The following is a 19,888-nucleotide window of genomic DNA, read 5'->3' as shown; positions in this document are numbered from 1 at the left end:
TTATGATTGGTTAAGGGCCTAGAGTATAAATTACAGGCATTTGTCTGCTGTTCCTCAGTTCCAGTTTTAAGTCAATAAATGCTGTTGTAGCTATGCTGGTCTGCTTCTTGCCTTTTGAAGCCCATTACACAATACTATGTGTCTTCTTGATTCCAATAAAAGAGGATATTTGTAGCTCAGGGTTTAAATGAGGGGTCCTTGGTGCTCTCGGAGCTTGGTTGTTTTCTTGCAGACATTTGATTACCCAACTAGGTAACATCATCAGTGCTAGTCACCAAGGACCCCTATTTCCTGATTCCTGTGGCCTGATGCAAGGGAAATTTAAGCAGTTCCTATTTAGTGGGGGAAAGCATCATTGGTAATGAATGCAGCCACTTATGGTCATTTATGACCGCACGGTCACGCAACTTCAATTTAGAGTGTTTTTGCCAGAAAACAGCATTCATTTCCAGTTTCTGGCAAAAATGGCCCATCGCAAACAACGGGTTTGTTTAACATTACGGTCCTAAATTGAGAACTACCTATATCCTCCAGCATTATAATCTGTTTTAAATAAGGGAAGGATGAGACAAGAATCAGCTCTACCAAAGTCCCCACAAATTCCTTTTGACCTCTGGTATTAACCATAATCGATTTCCTTCTAATTAGTTTGCCAATCCTGAAAATAACCACACTCAATAAATAAGCAGAAGTATGGCCACTTCTCTTCCTCCGCCATGCCCTTAAAACCTTCTTTTTCCAGCAAGCTGGGCTGGCCTAACACTTTTTAAAATGTTTTTAATTGTCTGTTATTATTTTTAATCATGGGGCCAAATTTATATGTATCTTTTTAATTGTATTTTAATGTTTGTAGTTTATGTTTTTACTTGGCTGTTCATCGCCCTGAGTCCTCAGGGAGAAGGGCAGTATACAAATTTAAAAATAAATAAATAAATAAATAAATAAATGAATGAATGAATGAATGAATGAATGAATGAATGAATGAATGAAATAAAATAAAATAAAATAAAATAAAATAAAATAAAATAAAATCCAGTAGGTTACGTTGTTATCCCGATTAAGCAAAATACTTTTAGCAAAGCAGTAACAACTGCTAACCCCCTAACAGGGATCAGCAACCTGCGGCTCTGGAGCCGCATGTGGCTCTTTCACCCCTCTGCTGCGGCTCCCTATCACTCAAAATATCACTTACAGCCGCCAATGTGCGATACCTGCCGGCACACGATTTATTGAGCTTTTCAACCCCCGGTAGGCCAACCATGGATAAATCCAAGAAAAGAAAAGTTTCAGAAGAAAACAAAACATATAATTCCACTACATATGTTAGTTTTGTGGCCGCTCAAGAAATAGTCAGGCACGGGAAGGGTTTTTGTGGCTCTCGGTGTTTTCTTTTCTGTGGGAAACTGGTCCAAATGGCTCTTTGAGTGTTTAAGGTTGCAGACCCCTGGCCTAGCTGCTCTAAAATGCAAAAGTTTATTATGAGTCTATGATGAAAGAGATGGAGAACTCAGAAGACGTTCAAGGAGAAATAAAGGTTTGTATTTACAAATACTTGTCCTCATTCCACATAATCTACATTAAAGGATATTGACAGCTTCTATATCTGAGTTAATATGAAGAGACAGATTGCTCTAATCAGACCTCTGCGAAAGGCTGGAGGGTAATAAGAGTCAGTCAGTGCAGCTTTCCAACCTGCTTTGCATCTAAAAAGCCCCCCTGTGAACATTCAGCACAAACTAATTTAATACCCCCAGTGGCCATGTCAGCTGAGGAAAGTAGGGAACCAGACCATTTGAGCCACATGTTTTTCTCTTTAACCCACTTGCTGATTTGGGGCTTTTATAATCTATTCCTTTGTAAACACCACACACACACACACACACACACACACACACACACACACACACACGATTTAAAAATCTTATATATTAATTTCCTTCTTCTGATTTCAGTTTCTCGTTTTAGGATGGAAGAGAATTGTTGTTATAAATTAACTATTGATGTATATAAAGCAGTTTATATCATCTAGAGCAAAACTGAGATTTAGATGAAATAGACATAGATAATATAAATATATGGATGAAACAAATACAGATGAAACAGATATAGATGATATAGATATAGATAATAACAAAAGTGATAGAGAAAGAGAGAGAGAGAGAGAGAGAGACGAAAGAAAGAAAGAAAGAAAGAAAGAAAGAAAGAAAGAAAGAAAGAAAGAAAGAAAGAAAGAAAGGAAAGAAGAGAGAGAAAGGAGGGAGGAAGGAAGGAAGAAAGAAAAAGAAAGAACGAAAAAGAAAGAAGAAAAAAGGAAGGAAGGAAGGAAGGAAGGAAGGAAGGAAGGAAGGAAGAGAGAGAGAAAGAAAAAAGAGAGAAAGGAGAGAAAAATGAATGAATGAATGAAGAAAGAAAGAATGGAGAGAAAAATGAAGAAAAAAGAAAGAAAGAAAGAGAGAGAGAGAGAGAGAGAGAGAGAGAGAGAGAAAGAAAGAAAGAAAGAAAGAAAGAAAGAAAGAAAGAAAGAAAGAAAGAAAGAAAGAAAGAAAGAAAGAAAGAAAGAAAGAAAGGCAGACTACTAAATCCGGCAGCCAATGCCACTGTTTTTATCAAACAAGTCTGACTAAATCAGGGCCACATCTGTGTTCTAGATTTTTATATTTTATTACTAGGTTCCATCACAAAGAGTTGCATGCAACAATAGTAACATTTAGGAAATCTAATTTTCATAATTTTGTGTATGCAACCTTTCTAATATATACGGTTTTCTATCCAGAATTTTGTACACAACTACATAAAAGTAATTTTATGTACTGTAAGTGCTTGCAAAGCACAGTCTGAATTACATTACAGTCTAATGTAATTTTTGTAAACTATTCACTTCTTTATTTTGGATCCCTGAATATTGACAGACATTGCCATCCTCTCTTCATTCTTTTCTGGGCTGCATGCAATCTATTTGGTGGGAATAATAATTCTGTCTCATGGAAATATATGGTATGTAAGAGAGAGAGAGATTTCAAAGTTTAAACAACGTATTGATCAGATGACACTGATTCTTCTTTATCTCAATTAGCCTACATTTGCCTTGGTAGCCACACCATATTACTCCTATTCATAAAAAGTGAGGTTGAAGAATGCAGGGTTAATATCTGGATGAAACAGTGAATTTAATGTCATCTCATTTTTTGAAATAAAATTAAAAGTCAGGTTATTTTATCTTGTTTCATTTCATTTCATATTTGTAGAACAAAGTAGTAAGTTGACTTGCCAGAAATAGTACAGTAAACAGAAAAGAAGTAAATAACCATTTTCTATTGCTGTTGTTAAAAAAGAATCACTATCAAGACAGTTCCACTTGTCAAAAGGGGAATAACCCAGTGGTGGGCTACTGCCGGTTTAGACCAGTTCGCCTGAATCGAGAGTCCGAGCACTGGTTGGCCCCGCTCACCTGCCTCAATGCTATTCGGTCCTAGATATCTCACTTTCCAGCTCACTTGCCCCGCCCTGCAGCCCAGCTGATTTGTGTGCCTATCCCATTCTACTAACCGTGTCTGACTTAACAGGTGTGCAGGAAGCTGCCCCCATCAAAAAAGCCTAGTTTTAGGTGTTGCATGAAAGTGAGGAAGGCGCGCGTGCATAGCGCGCACCTGCAAAGCGGGTGTGTGCGCACGCTCACATTTTCAGCAAACCGGTTGTTAAAGTATGTGCAGCCCATCTCTGGAGTTATCCAGTACTAAACCTTATTCCTGTGATAGTTTGAAAGATAAGTTGACTCCTAACTGACTTGTTATTTGGGTTGTATTGTTTATATGTTTAGGCCCAGGAATCGGAAGAAATTTATTTGATTTACATGTTATTGTGAAATTGCCGGAAAGCCACCTCTTAAAGTTACTCATGAACTGGAAGCCAATTAATCACTATTCCACTTTTCTTTTTCCGATTTTGCAAAGCAGTCTTTCAAATGAAAAACGTGCATATTGAGGGGAAATGCATATAAAAGCTCATACATTGATAAAACAGCATACCCAAAAGCATTACATTAAAGTAAATATAATGAAAAGTGAGAACAAAAGTACATAGCAAGGAAATTGTGTATGAGAATATGTGCAAATCTTTGGGCAGACTTCAAAAAAAGAAAAAAACAATTGGATGTAGAAATTGAATGGAGTGTACCTACCACTGGAAAAACAAGATGTTATTTAGAATTTTTGTTAGATTTATATTCTGCTATTCCTTCCAGGAGTTCAAGCAATGAACCTACTTTTCTCTGCTTCAATTTTCCTATAACAGCTCTGTGCCGTTGCTTGGCTTGAGTGATTGAATATCTTTGCACAGAAATGAGTAGCTCATGGGTAGAATGTGGCCATCAGCTACCAGATTTTAGCATATCCATCTTTTTTAAATGCCCACAAAGCCTAGAAATTTGCCCATCGGTCAACATCATCATCCATCTCAGACACCCTCTGCACCTCAAAGGGCAAACTAATGTTTAAAGTTTTCTAACTGTGGCTTTACAGGTTGCATGGACACAGCTATTTATAAATAAAAGTTTACGAATTAATTGGATAGGTATACAGCCAGATATAGAGCTTACTCAACAAACCATATTAATATAAGTCATAGATTAGAGTAATGTGTAGACCAGGTCATTTCCTAAACTATTATAGATGGCCACAGAGTCAGCCAGATGTTTTGAGTGTATTTGGAATTTTTGACAAATCTATCGAGTACTTTCCATGTACCTGGGCTAGACAGGTGTTGTTGTTTGATGGGATTAAAGGAATTGTCACAGGTTCTAAACTATGCTAATAAAGCTCCTCTTTGCAATTGACTGATGGTGATCTTGTCAATGCCGAGGGTGTTCAAGTGACGCTCCAAATGTTTTGAAATTGCACCCAAGGAACCTATTACTGTTGGAACTACCTTTGCTTTCTTTTGCAACAGTCATTCAGCTTCTGTTTGCAAGTCATTACATTTTGTGATTTTTCTCCAATTCTTCTATGCTTCTATGCTACTGCCTCCAGGTATTGCAATGCTCACTATCAAGACTATTATTATTCAGGCAACTTTCTGGTATCCTATGAGACAGAGACCGAGTCACAGCATGTATTATCCCATTAAGCTATTAACTTCCTTCTCTGGTTTTTTTGCTCTTGCTTCACTTCTAAACTTGGCGATGATCAATCACGCTTTCACAAATCTGAGGTTACAATTGTATTCCACAGAATGGAGTTCAGCAAGGAAATGTGCGGATGGAATGAATTCAGTTGTGAACACTTAACTCTCCTGTTACAATTTAGCAAGCAGCTTGTCTTATCTTTCCACGCCCAAGATTTTTTTCTTTCTTGCCCTAATTGATTGAATTGTTTACAGCACAGACTGAGTTCGCAAAGAAATTGGAGCATGTTTTCCATGACAATCGAGAACCTTTCATCTGATAATTTTGTCCAACTGCATCCGACAACAGAAATGGTCATTTCCTCTCAATTGGTCTAGGTTTGGTTTGGTTTGAAGAAGCTCCTAAGTCTTCACAAACAATTTCACCTAAGACATATAAGCATGTGTCAGGGTGGGAGGGGAGAGAGAAAGAGACAGAGAGAGAGAAGTGAAGATCTTGTTATATATGGATGACATAATGTTTAGCTTCTAAAGAAACATCTTCTCTCATATGAACTTATCTGAATGGCATGTGACTTTCCCAGTTATAGTGCAGTATAGATGAAATACTGTTCCTCTGAGGCAGGCTTGTCACACAGATTTAGTACCAAGTAAAATACCTATCCCTCAGGGCCACCAACAAAATGTCATAGCATTATTCCTTTGCTGTGTTTCCCTAGTCTGCTGAACCTTCTTCCATCCCCTACCCGCTTCCACCTGTTTTCCCTTTACTTCGTTCCATAGTCATTTTTCATTGTATTTAGCAAAAACCTGGGGCTTCACCTTTATAAATGACAGGTGCCAGTTTGACTATTGGTACTTGTCTGTCAGTATCAAAAACTGAGGAAGCTATTTGTGTAAATATGATTTTTTTTTGCCTTAAAAAAAATACTACTTCTACTGGATTTTGCACTTACACACCCACACCCCGCCGCGCCCAAACAATGTTAAAAGTTTTTAAAAAGGAAGATGAAAACAAACATAAACTAACATGAAATAAGGAAGAGAAAAAAGAATAAAAGAAAAGAAAAAGCTAAAAGTACAAGAAAATTAAAAAAAAAATCTTGACTTTTGCAAGGTGGTCCATCTTGGCAGTGTAAGGTTTGATCTGGACACAGAACAAATAAATAAATAAACCAGCTTACTGATGACAGATGAACCAATGACGATAGATAAGCTCACCTAGTAGCCTCATCTTGATATTAAAAAGGAAGGAGAGAGTATGAACCTTGTGGCATCCCACATAGCAGGGGTTGAGAGAGGGATCTCTCCTCCTTAACCACCAGTGAATGAACTTGGCCTCAGAAGAAGGAAGTGAACTATCACTGTTAAGGAATTTGCAGAGTAACCCTTGAGTAGCAAAGATGTGCACATGAAAGCGATTGAGAGTAGTTATGAATTAGACAGTCAACACAGAGATATACTGAGTTGTGTTTATTTTCAGGAAACAGTAAAGCATGGTCCAATAAACAGTCCAGGTCATACATATATAAAGCAGGAGATAGCCTGCTAAATACTAAAGTCTTAGAATACTAAGACTTCTTACCAGTCATAGAATACTAAAGTCTTCTTACCAGTCATCGTAGTCATACACAATTAACAGTTAACAAGAAACAGTTCTTCTGGATTTGCAAACAGTAGCATACAGAGATATCAGAGAGCAAGAACAGCAAAGAGAACAAACCATGTTTCTAGCTCCCTCTTAAGGACATTGGCTACAGAGCTAACCAATCAGGACACAGTATGATGCAATACAGCAGTCTTAAAGCTACATTGATGGTTTATATATTGCCAACCCAACAAGTTAGGTAATAGTCATTTCCTAACAATCACAACCACCCACCCACCCCAATCCTCTGAGACAATCCAGAAGGATATCACTGTTGATGGTATCAAAAACTGCCAAGAGGACAAGTAGGGCAAGGATGGATGCACAACCCCGCCCCCCCAACCTCATCTTGCCCTTCCTAGAGATAATCCAAAAGCATGACCAATGTTGTTTCCATCCTATACTCAGACCTGAATCCCAACTGAAAGGGATCTGGATATCCAGACTTTAATGATTGTCCCCAGTTCTCCTTCTTCTATTCTGCTGTCTCCAAATATTGCAATATTCACTAGCAAGACTTTATAATACTTACTTGCTGCCCAGGGGTAAAATGCATTTGCCTTCGCTACCAGTTCGGAGATGTGAGCACGGGCTTGTGTGCACCTTCTGCGCATGCACAGAACCTTCTGCACATGTGCAGAGGGTCAGCACATGGGACGTGATGATGTCCAGGCGGGGAGCCAAGTGGGACAGCAGCAGCACCGGGGAAGCGTTGATGCATCCTCTCTCTTCAAGCAGGTTGTTGAGCAGCTTTTGCTGCGGCGCAATTGCTCCAGCGGCTTTGACTCTTTCTCTGGGCGTTGAGAGGGTGAGTGTGGCCAGTCGCTCGCTTCACTGCCGAAGAAACCCAGCCGGCAAGATGCGAAGGCTTGCAGCTTGCAGGGAGGGAGATTGAATCAGTTCGGTTCAGCAAACCAATTCAAATTGTCCCTATTGCCTTGGCCGAGCCAAGCCGAGGTGGTCGAATTTCACCCCTGTTGCTGCCCAACTCCCAGCAACTCTGCGCAGTTTACAATAGTTAAAAGCATTTAGAAACAAATAATTTTTAAAAACCCCATCAAAACAACACATAATAGTAATAGCAATAGCACTTAGATTTGTATACCGCTTCACAGTACTTTACAGCCCTCTCTAAGCGGTTTACAGTGTCAGCATATTGCCCCCAACAATCTGAGTCCTAATTTTTACCAACCTTGGAAGGATGGAAGGCTGAGTCAACGTTGAGCCTGGTGAGACTCAAAGTGCTGAACCTCTGGCAGTCAGCAGAAGTAGCCTACAGTACTGCTTTTTAACCGCTCTTCCTATGGTGGATCAATGGCCAATAAATCAATAAATAAACCCAGAAGGGATCTAAAAGAAAGAAAGAGACATCAGGTAAGGTCTGGGTGAAGAGACAAATATTTAAGGTCCTTCAAAAAATAAGTAGGGTGGGAATCACTCAAATTTTGGTGGGAGCTTCATTCCTGATTGTTTTCTAGTTATTATTGTTTCTAGAAACCTATATTCTAGTTTTCAGCTTCTTTTATTCTTTTCAATTATGTCCAATATATACATCCCCATATCTGATTGATCTTTGGGGCAGCGATAGCATCCTTATGACCAGTTAAACCTGAGTTGGCCTTAAGAAGATCCATCCTTACTGTAATATTCCATAGTTTGATGATAGGATGATCACTTGTAGAATTTTACTTCATTGGCTGCTGCTGATATCATCACAACCTACAACATGATGTCAGGAAAAAATAATAATATATACATTACTATGGTATGGGAGATGATACCCTATGTGGCTTCCATTTTCAGAAGTAGCATCACAGTTCTCATGAAGTCTAATTCCACCCTTCAACTTCATTTTGACAATATGCTATGCAACTATAATACAGGGAAATAATATCCATTTGTAGCCAAAATTAATTTCCATCTTCATTCTGTCCTGCCATAGAGTATACTATAAATCATCTTTGAACTATATACAATTAATTTTCTCTTCTTTACCCATCTGCTGCTTCTTCTTTTTTTTACCATGTTTTTGTTACATTTGTTTTTAAGGTCACTATCGCACTTCATTCGAACAGCTGGTGCTTAATACTGAAAGATCGTTGGATGATAAAGTTACGCAGTCAGTGAAAGAGAGATGTCGTTTTAAAAACTCATTATGTTTTACTGTTTGCTAAAACAAGCACATTATGAGTACATTTTTAATAAAAGTTTTGTCTGCTGGCTGAGGAATCTGGCTCCTTAAATCAGAAAAGTTTATTTTAACCTTATTTGAAAGACTGGAAAATTCAATTTCTTTTCTTCATACTTAAGAAACATGGCCAGACTGTACAATTCTATTTACGAAACTTAAAAAGAAATGGCACTATAGAAATTACCTTCATTTGAGATAATATAATATGCAATTTCAGGATAAAAACTTTTTTTTTTTTCATTTTCAGGGTAAGTGTTCTTCCAGATGGAAGTCTGCAAATTCTGAATGCCTCCAAATCTGATGAGGGGAAATACATATGCCGAGGAGAAAATATATTTGGTTCAGCAGAAATTACAGCTTCAGTATTTGTGAAAGGTGAGATATAACTGGAAAGTGATTGATCTGCATACCTTTGTACCAGGTAAAGCAGAATACTTCAACAAAAGTCAGTTTGGTCTAGTGCCGTGATGGCGAACCTATGGCGGAGCCCTTTCTGCAGGCATGTGAGCCATCACCCAGCTCATCTCTACTGCGCATGCACGCACATCTCCCACCAGCCATCTGATTTTTGGGATGTGTGAGGGGGCGGGGGTTGCACGCACATGTGCAGGGGGGAGGGGTGCATGGGTGGTGATGGAAGCCCGGGGGAAGGTGGCATGCCCCCACAGCCCGTTTCTGGGCCCAGGAGGCTGCAGGGAGGCCTACTAGGCCCAAAATGTGGGGTGGGGGGTCACACGCACATGCGCAGAGATGGGGGAGTGGGGGGGTCACATGCGCATGCGCCAGAGGATGGGGGAGCATGGGGGGTCGTGCGCACATGCCCAGGGCCCCCACATTGCATTACGGGTGGCGGCACGCACGCATGTTGTTGTGCATGCACATTCGCGCTTTCGGCACACGACAAGAAAAAGGTTCACCATCACTGGTCTAGTGGTTTAAGGCACCAGGCTAGAATGTGGGAAACTCTGAGTTCTAGTTTCATGTTAGCCATGAAAGCCAGCTAGGTGAACTTGAGCCAGTCACTTTTTGAACAACCTCACATAGTTGTTGTTGTGGGGAAAATAAAAGGAGGAAGGTATGTTGGATATCTTTGTCACCTTGAATTATTTGTAAAAATAATCAGGAGGGATGCAAATAAATAAATAAAAGCAACATGCTGGTATTCCAATACTATACTCTGCTAACTATATCCCTAGTAGAACAAAAGTAAGAATACTGAGATTCTCCTCCTCCTCCTCCTCCTCCTCTTCTCCCCCTGTAGTTTTAAGAATAGTGAGGAGAGGATAGTGAAGCCCTTGGACAACTTGGATTCAAGGTTTCTCTTCCAACCTTGAGTAACTACAATCTCCTTGGAACTAGACTAGAACATGTTCATACCAAATCCTTACATCCAAAATAGCAGCCATACTCTGCTATGAGTTTGGTGATCCAATGTATTTAGCGGGCATTAAGTACGAAAGCCATTTTTTGCTTATAGTATTGTTCTGTAATAATAATATTATGTAACCTTTCAAAATCCAGATGTGTGCAGATATGTTGGACCATAATACTGTATATCTATTATTTCTGCTCATTGGAAGCCAGCGGAAGTTGCAGTCCAACACATAACACTCTCTCTCTCCCACCCATCTTCCAAAGAATGGTCACAAAGGAACTACTAATAATAAGAACGAAATAATTGCATCTTAAAAATTAATTAAAAAACACAAAGGGAACCCATAAAACATTTAAAAGATATCAGAGGAACAGACAACACTCCAGAATTAAAAACCCAACTCTGTATTCTAAACATTCTACAAACCAAAATTGTGCCTGAATATTTTTTTTTCTTTTTCTCAACCACAGACACAAAGCATTGGGCTGAGAAAACTGATAAAAGAAGGGGTGAAGGAGTGGGTGTGTGTTTGAAAGAAAAATGTCCCCAAATTACAATTACTGCTGAAGGCACTTAGGTTTGTTTGAGTGATCTTGTCTCCTCTACGCTTTTATAATGACTGTGAAAAGGGCAAACTAAATGAGAAATTCCTGAACAACTGAAAGTATCACAGTCTACATTTTCCTGACTTTTCTGTCTATTTTGTAAGAGTGTCAATCAATACAGGCCCAACCAGTAGAAACAACAAATACAGGGATATTTCCCAGTTGATGTCAATGATTTGTTTTGTCTCCTAGAGCCTACCAGGATAGACCTGTCCCCCAAGAGAACTGAGCTCACGGTGGGAGAAAGCATTGTCCTCAGCTGCAAAGCTTTCCATGACCCAACTTTAGATGTCATCTTTCACTGGAGTCTGAATGGACAGCCTATCGATTTTGAAAAAGAAGGTGGACATTTTGAAAGCATCAGGGCGGTGAGCATCAGTTAAAATCCATTTTCTTTGACAAGTTTAATGGAATGAAACGTGCTGGTCAAATCTTCTCTTCACTGCAAATTTGCAGTTATGACAGAATTACAATAAGAAGGAAGGAAGGAAGGAAGGAAGGAAGGAAGGAAGGAAGGAAGGAAGGAAGGAAGGAAGGAAGGAAGGAAGGAAGGAAGGAAGGAAGGAAGGATTTAATCATTTACTGAATTTAGCATCTCATTTAAATGAATTAATTGAAGTATAGGATATTTACTTTAGGCAAAAAGAAATTGCAGTGAATCCAATCATTTGGCTATTGTTAAAATATTCATGAGTTTAGGCCTTAGATACATTGGATCTTTAATTCTATAATTCCTGATTACTTACTGGAAATCCTGAAATTATTCTCAGAATACCAGAGTGACATCAAGCTTTTGTCACTCTGGTATTCTGAGAATAATTTCAGGATTTCCAGTAAGTAATCAATGAGTGACAAAGCACTGAGTTGACAGTCCCACATCCTGTTTATGTTTGCAAGGCTGTTTCTCACTTGTCTTACCATGGAGATGACAGTACTGTCAGAGTTTCTTGCAAAAATCAAATCCAAAAGCACACACAGATAAACTGATGCAGCAGGATTCATTAACTTCTTTATATTCACAATAATACATGAAATAAATTTACAATACCAACAGCAGATTCAGTTTCATTTCAGCAGAGCAGACGCATGCACAGACACAGCTTCATAGCTCAGAGTTTAACACACACTCACTCTGAATAGTTTCAGTTTCAGTTCTCTGCACAGACTCAGTTTTGTTTCAGCTCCCATTGGCTGACTTAGTTCCAATGCCTATTCATTGGCTGACCTTGTTACCATGTCTTCTCAGTCATGAATATTCTGACAAGTACTCCTCCTGGCTGGTCAACACGTTTCGTGCAAAACCAAAATACCCCAGCAGATAACCTGAAATTCTTGTTATTCTTTTACCCAGTATACTTTTCCTGGCAAGGGAGAAAGGGGAGACGAATCCAACTGGCTCTGATTGATTGATTGATTGATTGATTGATTGATTGATTGATTGATTGATTGATTGATTCGATTTATATGCCGCCCTTCTCCGGAGACTCAGGGCGGCTTACAATGCATTAAGCAATAGCCTTCATACTTTTGTATATACCTGCTTAGTAGGGCTTTCGGCCCCCGCTAAGCGGTGGTCTTTTTTATACAAAGTCAGTTTAATGCCCCCACAATCCGAGTCCTTATTTTACCTACTTCAAAAGGATGGAAGGCTGAATCAACCTTGAGCCTGGTGAGATTTGAACTTGCAGTAATTGCAGGCAGCTGGCAGCTAAGTGCTACTTAACAGCACTTTAGTCCACTGCACCACCAAGGCCCTTATGTGAAGCCGGTGAAATGTCTGTCCCTTAGAATGACTCTAGAAGATCAGAAGAGGAGAACACGGTGTTATGCATATAGAAGGGAAGGAAGGGAGGAATCTCAGAAAGCCAATTTGGTCTAGTGGTTAAGACACCAGAAACTTTAGGCATAAAAGCCAGCTGGGTGACTTTGGGCTGGTCATTCGATCTCAGCTCAATCCACTTCACTGGGTAGTTATTGTAAGGAAAATAGGAGAATTGGGTACGTTCATTGCCTTGTGTTATTTATAAAAATAATAAAGGCAGGATATAAATAAAATAAATAATAATAAATGAGAGATTAGGATAGGATAGGATAGGATAGGATAGGATAGGATAGGATAGGATAGGATAGGATAGGATAGGATAGGATAGGATAGGATAGAATAGAATAATAGAATAGAATAGAATAGAATAGAATAGAATAGAATAGAATAGAATAGAATAGAATAGAATAGAATAGAATAGAATAGAATAGAATAGAATAGAATAGAATAACAGAGTTGGAAGGGACCTTGGAGGTCTTCTGGTCCAAACCCCTGTTTAGGCAGGAAACCCTTACACCATTTCAGACAAATGGTTATCCAACATCTTCTTAAAAACTTCCAGTGTTGGAGCATTCACAACTTCTGGAGGCAAGTTGTTCCACTGATTAACTGTTCTAACTGTCAGGAAATGGGACAAGTGTGTTCACCAATGAGAAACAGCTCAGGAGGAAATACCTCAATCTTCATACCATTTCTTCTAAGCAAGCATTGAGTTGATGGTCAATCAATTCAGTTTCTCAAGCTGAACAAATTTAGGAAAAAAAGCTTCTTATAAAATGGATAGTATTTTACATCGAGGTCTTCTTTTTTCATAAACATAGAAGGAATGTAAATTGATTGGTTGGTTGATTGATTGGTTTGCTAATTATGTGGTGACAGGTCACTGTTGACTCTTAGGACCACATAGGTTTAGGTTTAGGTTTTATTTGATTTATATACCGCCCTACTCCCGAAGGACTCAGGGCGGTGAATAGCCACAAGATAAAACACATAAATACAAAATTTAAAAGCAAAATAAAACCGAATTAAACAATTTGGCCCAAGGCAGATTTAAAACACCCCAATAATTAAGAACAGATTTAAAATTTACATTTTAAAGGGAAAAAGGGAAAGTTAGGCCAGGCCAGCCTGATGGAATAAAAAGGTCTTGAGAGCGCGGCAGAAGGTGCGCAGATCCAGGATCCTCCGTATCTCTGGGGGGAGCTCATTCCAGATAGTAGATGCCCCCACAGAGAAGGCTCTCCCCCTGGGGCCGCCAGTCGACATTGTTTGGCCGACGGCACCCGGAGGAGCCCCTCTCTATGAGAGCATACCGGCAGGTGGGAGGCTACTGGTGGCAGCCGCCGGTCCCGTAGATAACCAGGTCCTATCCCATAACTACCCTGTGAAGTGGTTTGGGTTGAGATAGAGTGACCAGCCCAAAGTCACCTGGTCCTGTAACCAGATGTTCCAAAAATATTCTGATCACCACTGGAACTGGAGAAAGATATTACATGTTGTTGTTGTTGTTGTTGTTGTTGTTGTTGTTGTTGTTGTTATTGCTGTAATTTTGTGGAGGAAAATAATATGCTTTCCACATATAATACATGCCACAATAAAGATTCCTATGAATATTCCTTATGGCTTTGAGAACCCTACATTTGAACTCTCTAAAGTTCTGAAGAAAGTCATAAACATGCCAGTAACAGTAAAAACCACCATTTAAAAATCCTAGTTAGTGAACTAATGATGATACAACAGAGACAATCTGTACCTGGACCTTGCCTCAGAATAGCGGAGAAAACCCATGTTACCTCAGTTATTCTGGCCATTTCACATAAATTCACACCCATAATATTAATGGCAACAATTGATGCCACTAATGCACATTCAGATTTAACAGACATTGGTCTCTGACAGATATTCCAGCCACCCATATGGTCCATTAAATTAAGATGTTTCTTTCTTACTGAGAATTCAACAGCTTTAATGTTGGAGAGTGTAATGGGCAGATTAAATATATATAGGTAATTTCTTGGGTCTTTGGGGTCTTTAAACTTTCCAATTTATATCCCTCTGTAAGGATTTTGGTTGATGAAGGAGAATGCATACAGGACGAGACTTTAAATACAGACTGAAATGTGTTGAATCTCTATTCAAAACTCAGAATCTTGGATAATGAAGATGACAAAAGAATAGCAGTGTTTAAAAACCTACAGCATCCCAAAATTAACTTAAACTGCCTTTTGTTGCACAGATAATGGCACTTGCAAAATCTAATCACCAGAGACAATGTACCAAGAATTCCTAAAGGAGCTACGGATATGATTGGTTTTTACTAACCTAAAATTGATTCCATTCTAAATGTAAATTTGAGTTAAATATTAACACAGAGCCATGTAAGATATATAAAGGAAAGGAAACTCCCTAAGGAAACAAACAAAAGACTAATAAGGTGCTGATTTGAATAAAAACTTCTTATGCTAATTTATAGATGCTGGGTATAAATCCCAACCATGTTTTAAAGCAGAACATCTTGAAGTGATGTCCCAGTGCCTGGAGGCTGTGCGGATCTGGATGGGGAGGAACAGGCTCAAGCTCAACCCTTCCAAGACTGAGTGGCTGTGGCTCCCGGCATCCCGATATAGTCAGTTGACTCCATCACTGACTATTGGGGGCGAGTCTTTGGCCCCCACAGAAAGGGCTCGCAATCTGGGAGTCCTCCTGGATATGCAGCTGTCCTTGGAGGAACATCTGACAGCTGTAACCAGGGGGACCTTTTGTCAGGTTCGCCTGATCCGCCAGTTGCGGCCCTTTCTTGATCGGGATTCCCTGTGCGCAGTCACTCATGCCCTCGTCACCTCTCGCCTTGACTACTGCAACGCTCTCTACATGGGGCTCCCCTTGAAGAGCACCCGGACGCTCCAACTGGTCCAGAATGCAGTAGCGCGGGTAGTGACGGGAGCAGCATGGCGCTCCCATGTAACACCGCTCCTGCGCGAGCTGCACTGGCTCCCAGTGGTCTTCCGGGTGCGCTTCAAGGTGCTGGTTATCACCTTTAAAGCGCTCCATGGCATCGGGCCTAGCTATCTTCGAGACCGCCTGCTGCTACCGACGACCTCCCATCGTCCCGTGTGCTCCCACAGAGAGGGCCTCCTCAGGGTGCCATCAGCCAATCAATGTAGGCTGGTGACCCCCAGGGGGAGGGCCTTCTCTGTGGGGGCACCTACCCTCTGGAATCAGTTGCCCCCAGAGATAAGGAGAATCCAAGACCTTAGTGCCTTCCGCCGTGCCCTTAAAACCCACTTTTTCCAGCAAGCCGGGCTGGCTTAAGAAGAAATTTTAAATGTTTTAATTGGTTTGTATTTTTAATTTTGGGCCAAATTTATATATATTTTAATTGTTTTTTAATATTTGTATTTTATGTTTTTTAATTCTGGCTGTACACCGCCCTGAGTCCTCAGGGAGAAGGGCGGTATATAAATTTTAAATAAATAAATAAATAAATAAACATTGTACAATAGTGAGAGCGAGGGGGATGGGGAACAGCTGGGGAGGGCTTTAAATTTTTTAGCAAGGGGTTCTCTGCCTGATAGCTGGGGGGGCGTGACTATGGTGGGCATGGCCTAGTCGGCCTCTTGTACCATGGGGGGGGCAGGGGGGCATGGCTCCAGAGGCCTTCCTTGAGCTTCCGGGAGGGCGAAAACAGCCTCACCAGGTTCTAGGAGAGGGGTGGGTGCTAACTTCCTACAGTCTCCTCCTTGGGCAGAGGGTTGGAGTAGAAGACCTCCAAGGTCCCTCCCGAACCTTTTTTTTGTTTGTTTGTTTTTGTTGGAGATGGCAAAGGGTGCTATGTTGACCTTGTTTTTTTTCCGTCACATAATTTTCCATCAATTCAAAGCCTCCCTGGATGTTTACATTTTTTTTCCCCTCTGAGAAAAACCCAAGAAGAGTTTCTCTATGCTGTCATTCACAGATCTAGGAAGCCAAAGAATGTGCCAACTGCTGGAAAGAGGACCATAATGTAAAAACGAGTCATTCACCCACAGACTCTTTAGCGTGAAATAATCCAATAAGTGTGAAATGTGGCATCAATCTTGGGGTTGGGAATCAGAAACATCGATGGTACCAGCAACCATGTGATCCAAGAACCTCTCCTCTTTAACACATGTTGCATTCAAATCACTCATAAATGCATTAATGTTTTGATCCTACAATCATGACTACCCACTTTGATTTTCTTGACCCCGCGACACCTCTGCTCCTTCCACAAGAATTTCAATTCATGTGTCTTCTTCTTTTGAACAAAATCTGAAAAAAATTTCCTTCCTCAGACTGAACAGAACAATATGAAAAATGCAGAACTTTAACAACTATTCTGCCCAAGGAGAAAGTGCCTTCTATCCTGAGAGTTCTTAGCCTTTAATCTAAGTACCAGAGCTCACTGTAACAGCATTGCCAAAAAGGCATTAAGAGTTGTCAACCTAATCTTGCAAAGCTTCTTCTCCAGTAATATTGTACTGCAAACTAGGGCATACAAAACATTTGCTAGACCAATTCTCGAATACAGTTCGTCTGTCTGGAATCCACACTGTATATCGGACATTAATACAACTGAGCGAGTCCAGAGGTATTTCACGAGAAGAGTACTCCACTCCTCTGCTCGCAACAGAATACCTTATGCCACCAAGCTTGAAACTTTAGGCTTGGAAGTCCTAGAACTACGCTGCCTACTGTCCAACCTAAGCGTAATGCACAAAATTATATGCCACAACGTACTAGCTGTCAATGACTGAGGCTTTTATGAAGAAAAGTAACCAGAGCTGGAAAATGCAGTTTCTTCATCACTTGCCAGAGTTCAGCACTCAGTGGTGAAATCCAATTTTTTTTACTACCAGTTCTGTGGGTGTGGCTTGGTGGGCATGGCAGGGGAAGGATACTGCAAAATCTCCATTCCCACCCCATTCTGGGGCCAGCCAGAGGTGGTATTTGCAGGTTCTCCGAACTGCTCAAAATTTCCACTACCGGTTCTTTAGAACCTGTCAGAACCTGCTGGATTTCACACCTGACTCATAGGCTTGATTCAAACAATAGAGTTACCCCTAAGCTTACCTGCTTGACTGCCTTACTTCAGAATAACAGAATAACAGTAACAGAACAACGGGGTTGGAAGGACCTTGGAAGTCTTCTAGTTCAACCCCCTACTATTTCAGACAAATGGTTGTCCAATCTCAATTCATATGGCATCAATTCTTATGGCAGTCCATTTTGTTGCAGCAACTCTGGGCAGCACCCAAGAAATACAACCGAAAACAGCAACCACTTAAAATAATTAAAAACAAGCACCACAACTGTCAATTTTCAATGAGCCAAATAAATCCCTTCCATTTTATAGGTCAGTGACAGATAGACAGCATACAGTTAACCAACAAATCAAAATCCAACTTCTGTGTTCACACAGCATGCTACATGCCAGGAGATAAATTTTGTGTGTCTTAACATCTGGTTCAATGTTAAGAAACTTAACATTCTGAGAAAAATAATTGGGTAATTCAATTATCTGAAGTACTAATTATCCAAGCCCAGCTTAACTTAGTTTATGGTGTTGTCTGTATCCAACCATTTCTAAATTATAATATCTACATTTTTTTTCTATGGACATGGTCCTAACATAATAAATTACGCCCACATATGGCTTGATTCTTTGTGACTTAGTGATCCAGTCACATTGTGGTTGGAATATCATAGTTTATTGTCCTGTGCAAGGTAAGAACCCAACCAGTTGTTCTTTTATGTGATAACCAAAGACTTGATCAAACCAGGATTTAAGAAAGTTTGAACAAAGAACAGTTGCAGCTGCTTTAGTTTGCTTTACATTTTTGTAATTCCAAATATGAGATTAACCCTTAAGTCCCCAATCATGGCTACTAATGATTATAATGATTGGTTGAGCTGTTGTAATCTATTTCAGTGGGGTGCTTATGTAGTGGTCTTGCTTCTGCTCCCCAAAAATGAAATTCATCCAATTGGTTCTGCTATTTAGATTTTTCAATTATAGACATATTTCCTTTCCTGAGGAATACATTGCGATACAATATTTGTGAATCCTTTCTTAGAGCATCAAGATACATCAGATACTGAGGGAATTAGACCAGGCAGTTACTGTCTATATGATATTTTTATTTGCTTTAACAACAAAGCTCACATTAAATGTAAATTATTCTCAGAGGGGAAGAGAAATGTCAACTGATTTGGTCTTACCCTTTCTGTATCCATGGTTTTATATCAAAAGCATATATCTTTCTGAATGCACCATATTTCACAGCTAATAAGTATTGTAACAGCAGACACATTGCAAACTTTGAATCCCAAATTGGCACCTTATTGAAAAGAAATGCAATTCATCACATTGTCCAACTTCGCAGACACAATGAGTTGGCTGTGTACCCAAGATCTTAAAACCTCACAGGCAAAAACATGGGAATTGTGCTTTTTTTTTTCCCCTGCACATTTGGCTTAGGCAAGTATCAACAGATCTGTCAGTCCTGATGTGCACAAGGAAGAATTATGTTATGAGAAGGCTTTTGGTTTTTTAATGAATACTTTGAATTTTTTCCCATGGTCTCTAAGAAGATTTTGCTTGTTTGAATTCAAAGTATGTGTGGGAAGGGGGGAAAAAAACCTCTCTGAAAACACACTCTCTGAAGTGTGTCACTTCAGAGAGGGAACACAGTCTCCAGATTTGCATTCCAAACAAAAATCCCTCCGTATATAAATAAAAGTAGAATTATGGAGAGAAATTATGGAGAGGACAAGTATAATCTGGCATGCATGACCATAAGGCAATAGTCCTACTGTATTAGATGAAGTTCTGGAAGTCTGGAAATGGGCCCCTTTCCAGCCTCCGGAGCCCAGGGGAGGCTGATTTTACCCTCCCAAAGGCTTGTGAAAAGCCTCCAGAGCCTGGGGAGGGTGAAAATGCCCCCATACACACCGCCGTGGTGCAGGAGGCCAAGTAGACCACACATCTACCATGCACATGCCTATGCAGCAACTGGGCAGAGAACCGGTTGCTAAAATTTTTGAATCCCACCCCTGGACAAGGAGAACACTTTTCCCTTGCTAATTTCTCCATGCCATGCATGGTATT

General features: G+C 40.0%; 1 protein-coding gene across 1 annotated transcript in view; it reads left to right on the top strand.

Moving 5' to 3' along the window:
* The window catches only part of CNTN5 (contactin 5), a 273,429-nt gene that overhangs the window by 184,978 nt on the left and 68,563 nt on the right, over positions 1-19,888 (top strand). Inside the window, exons 10-11 of the mRNA XM_070943988.1 lie at positions 9,205-9,332; positions 11,130-11,302. Of these exons, the coding sequence (XP_070800089.1) occupies positions 9,205-9,332; positions 11,130-11,302 (301 nt within the window). The remainder of the gene's footprint in view (positions 1-9,204; positions 9,333-11,129; positions 11,303-19,888) is intronic.

This window comes from Pituophis catenifer, unplaced genomic scaffold (genome assembly GCF_029215685.1).
Source record: "Pituophis catenifer annectens isolate HBS135680 unplaced genomic scaffold, rPitCat1.0.hap2 SCAF_4, whole genome shotgun sequence".
Taxonomy (NCBI): domain Eukaryota; kingdom Metazoa; phylum Chordata; class Lepidosauria; order Squamata; family Colubridae; genus Pituophis; species Pituophis catenifer.
Note: the sequence above shows the minus strand (reverse complement) of the source record. Positions and strands in the feature narration are given on the sequence as shown.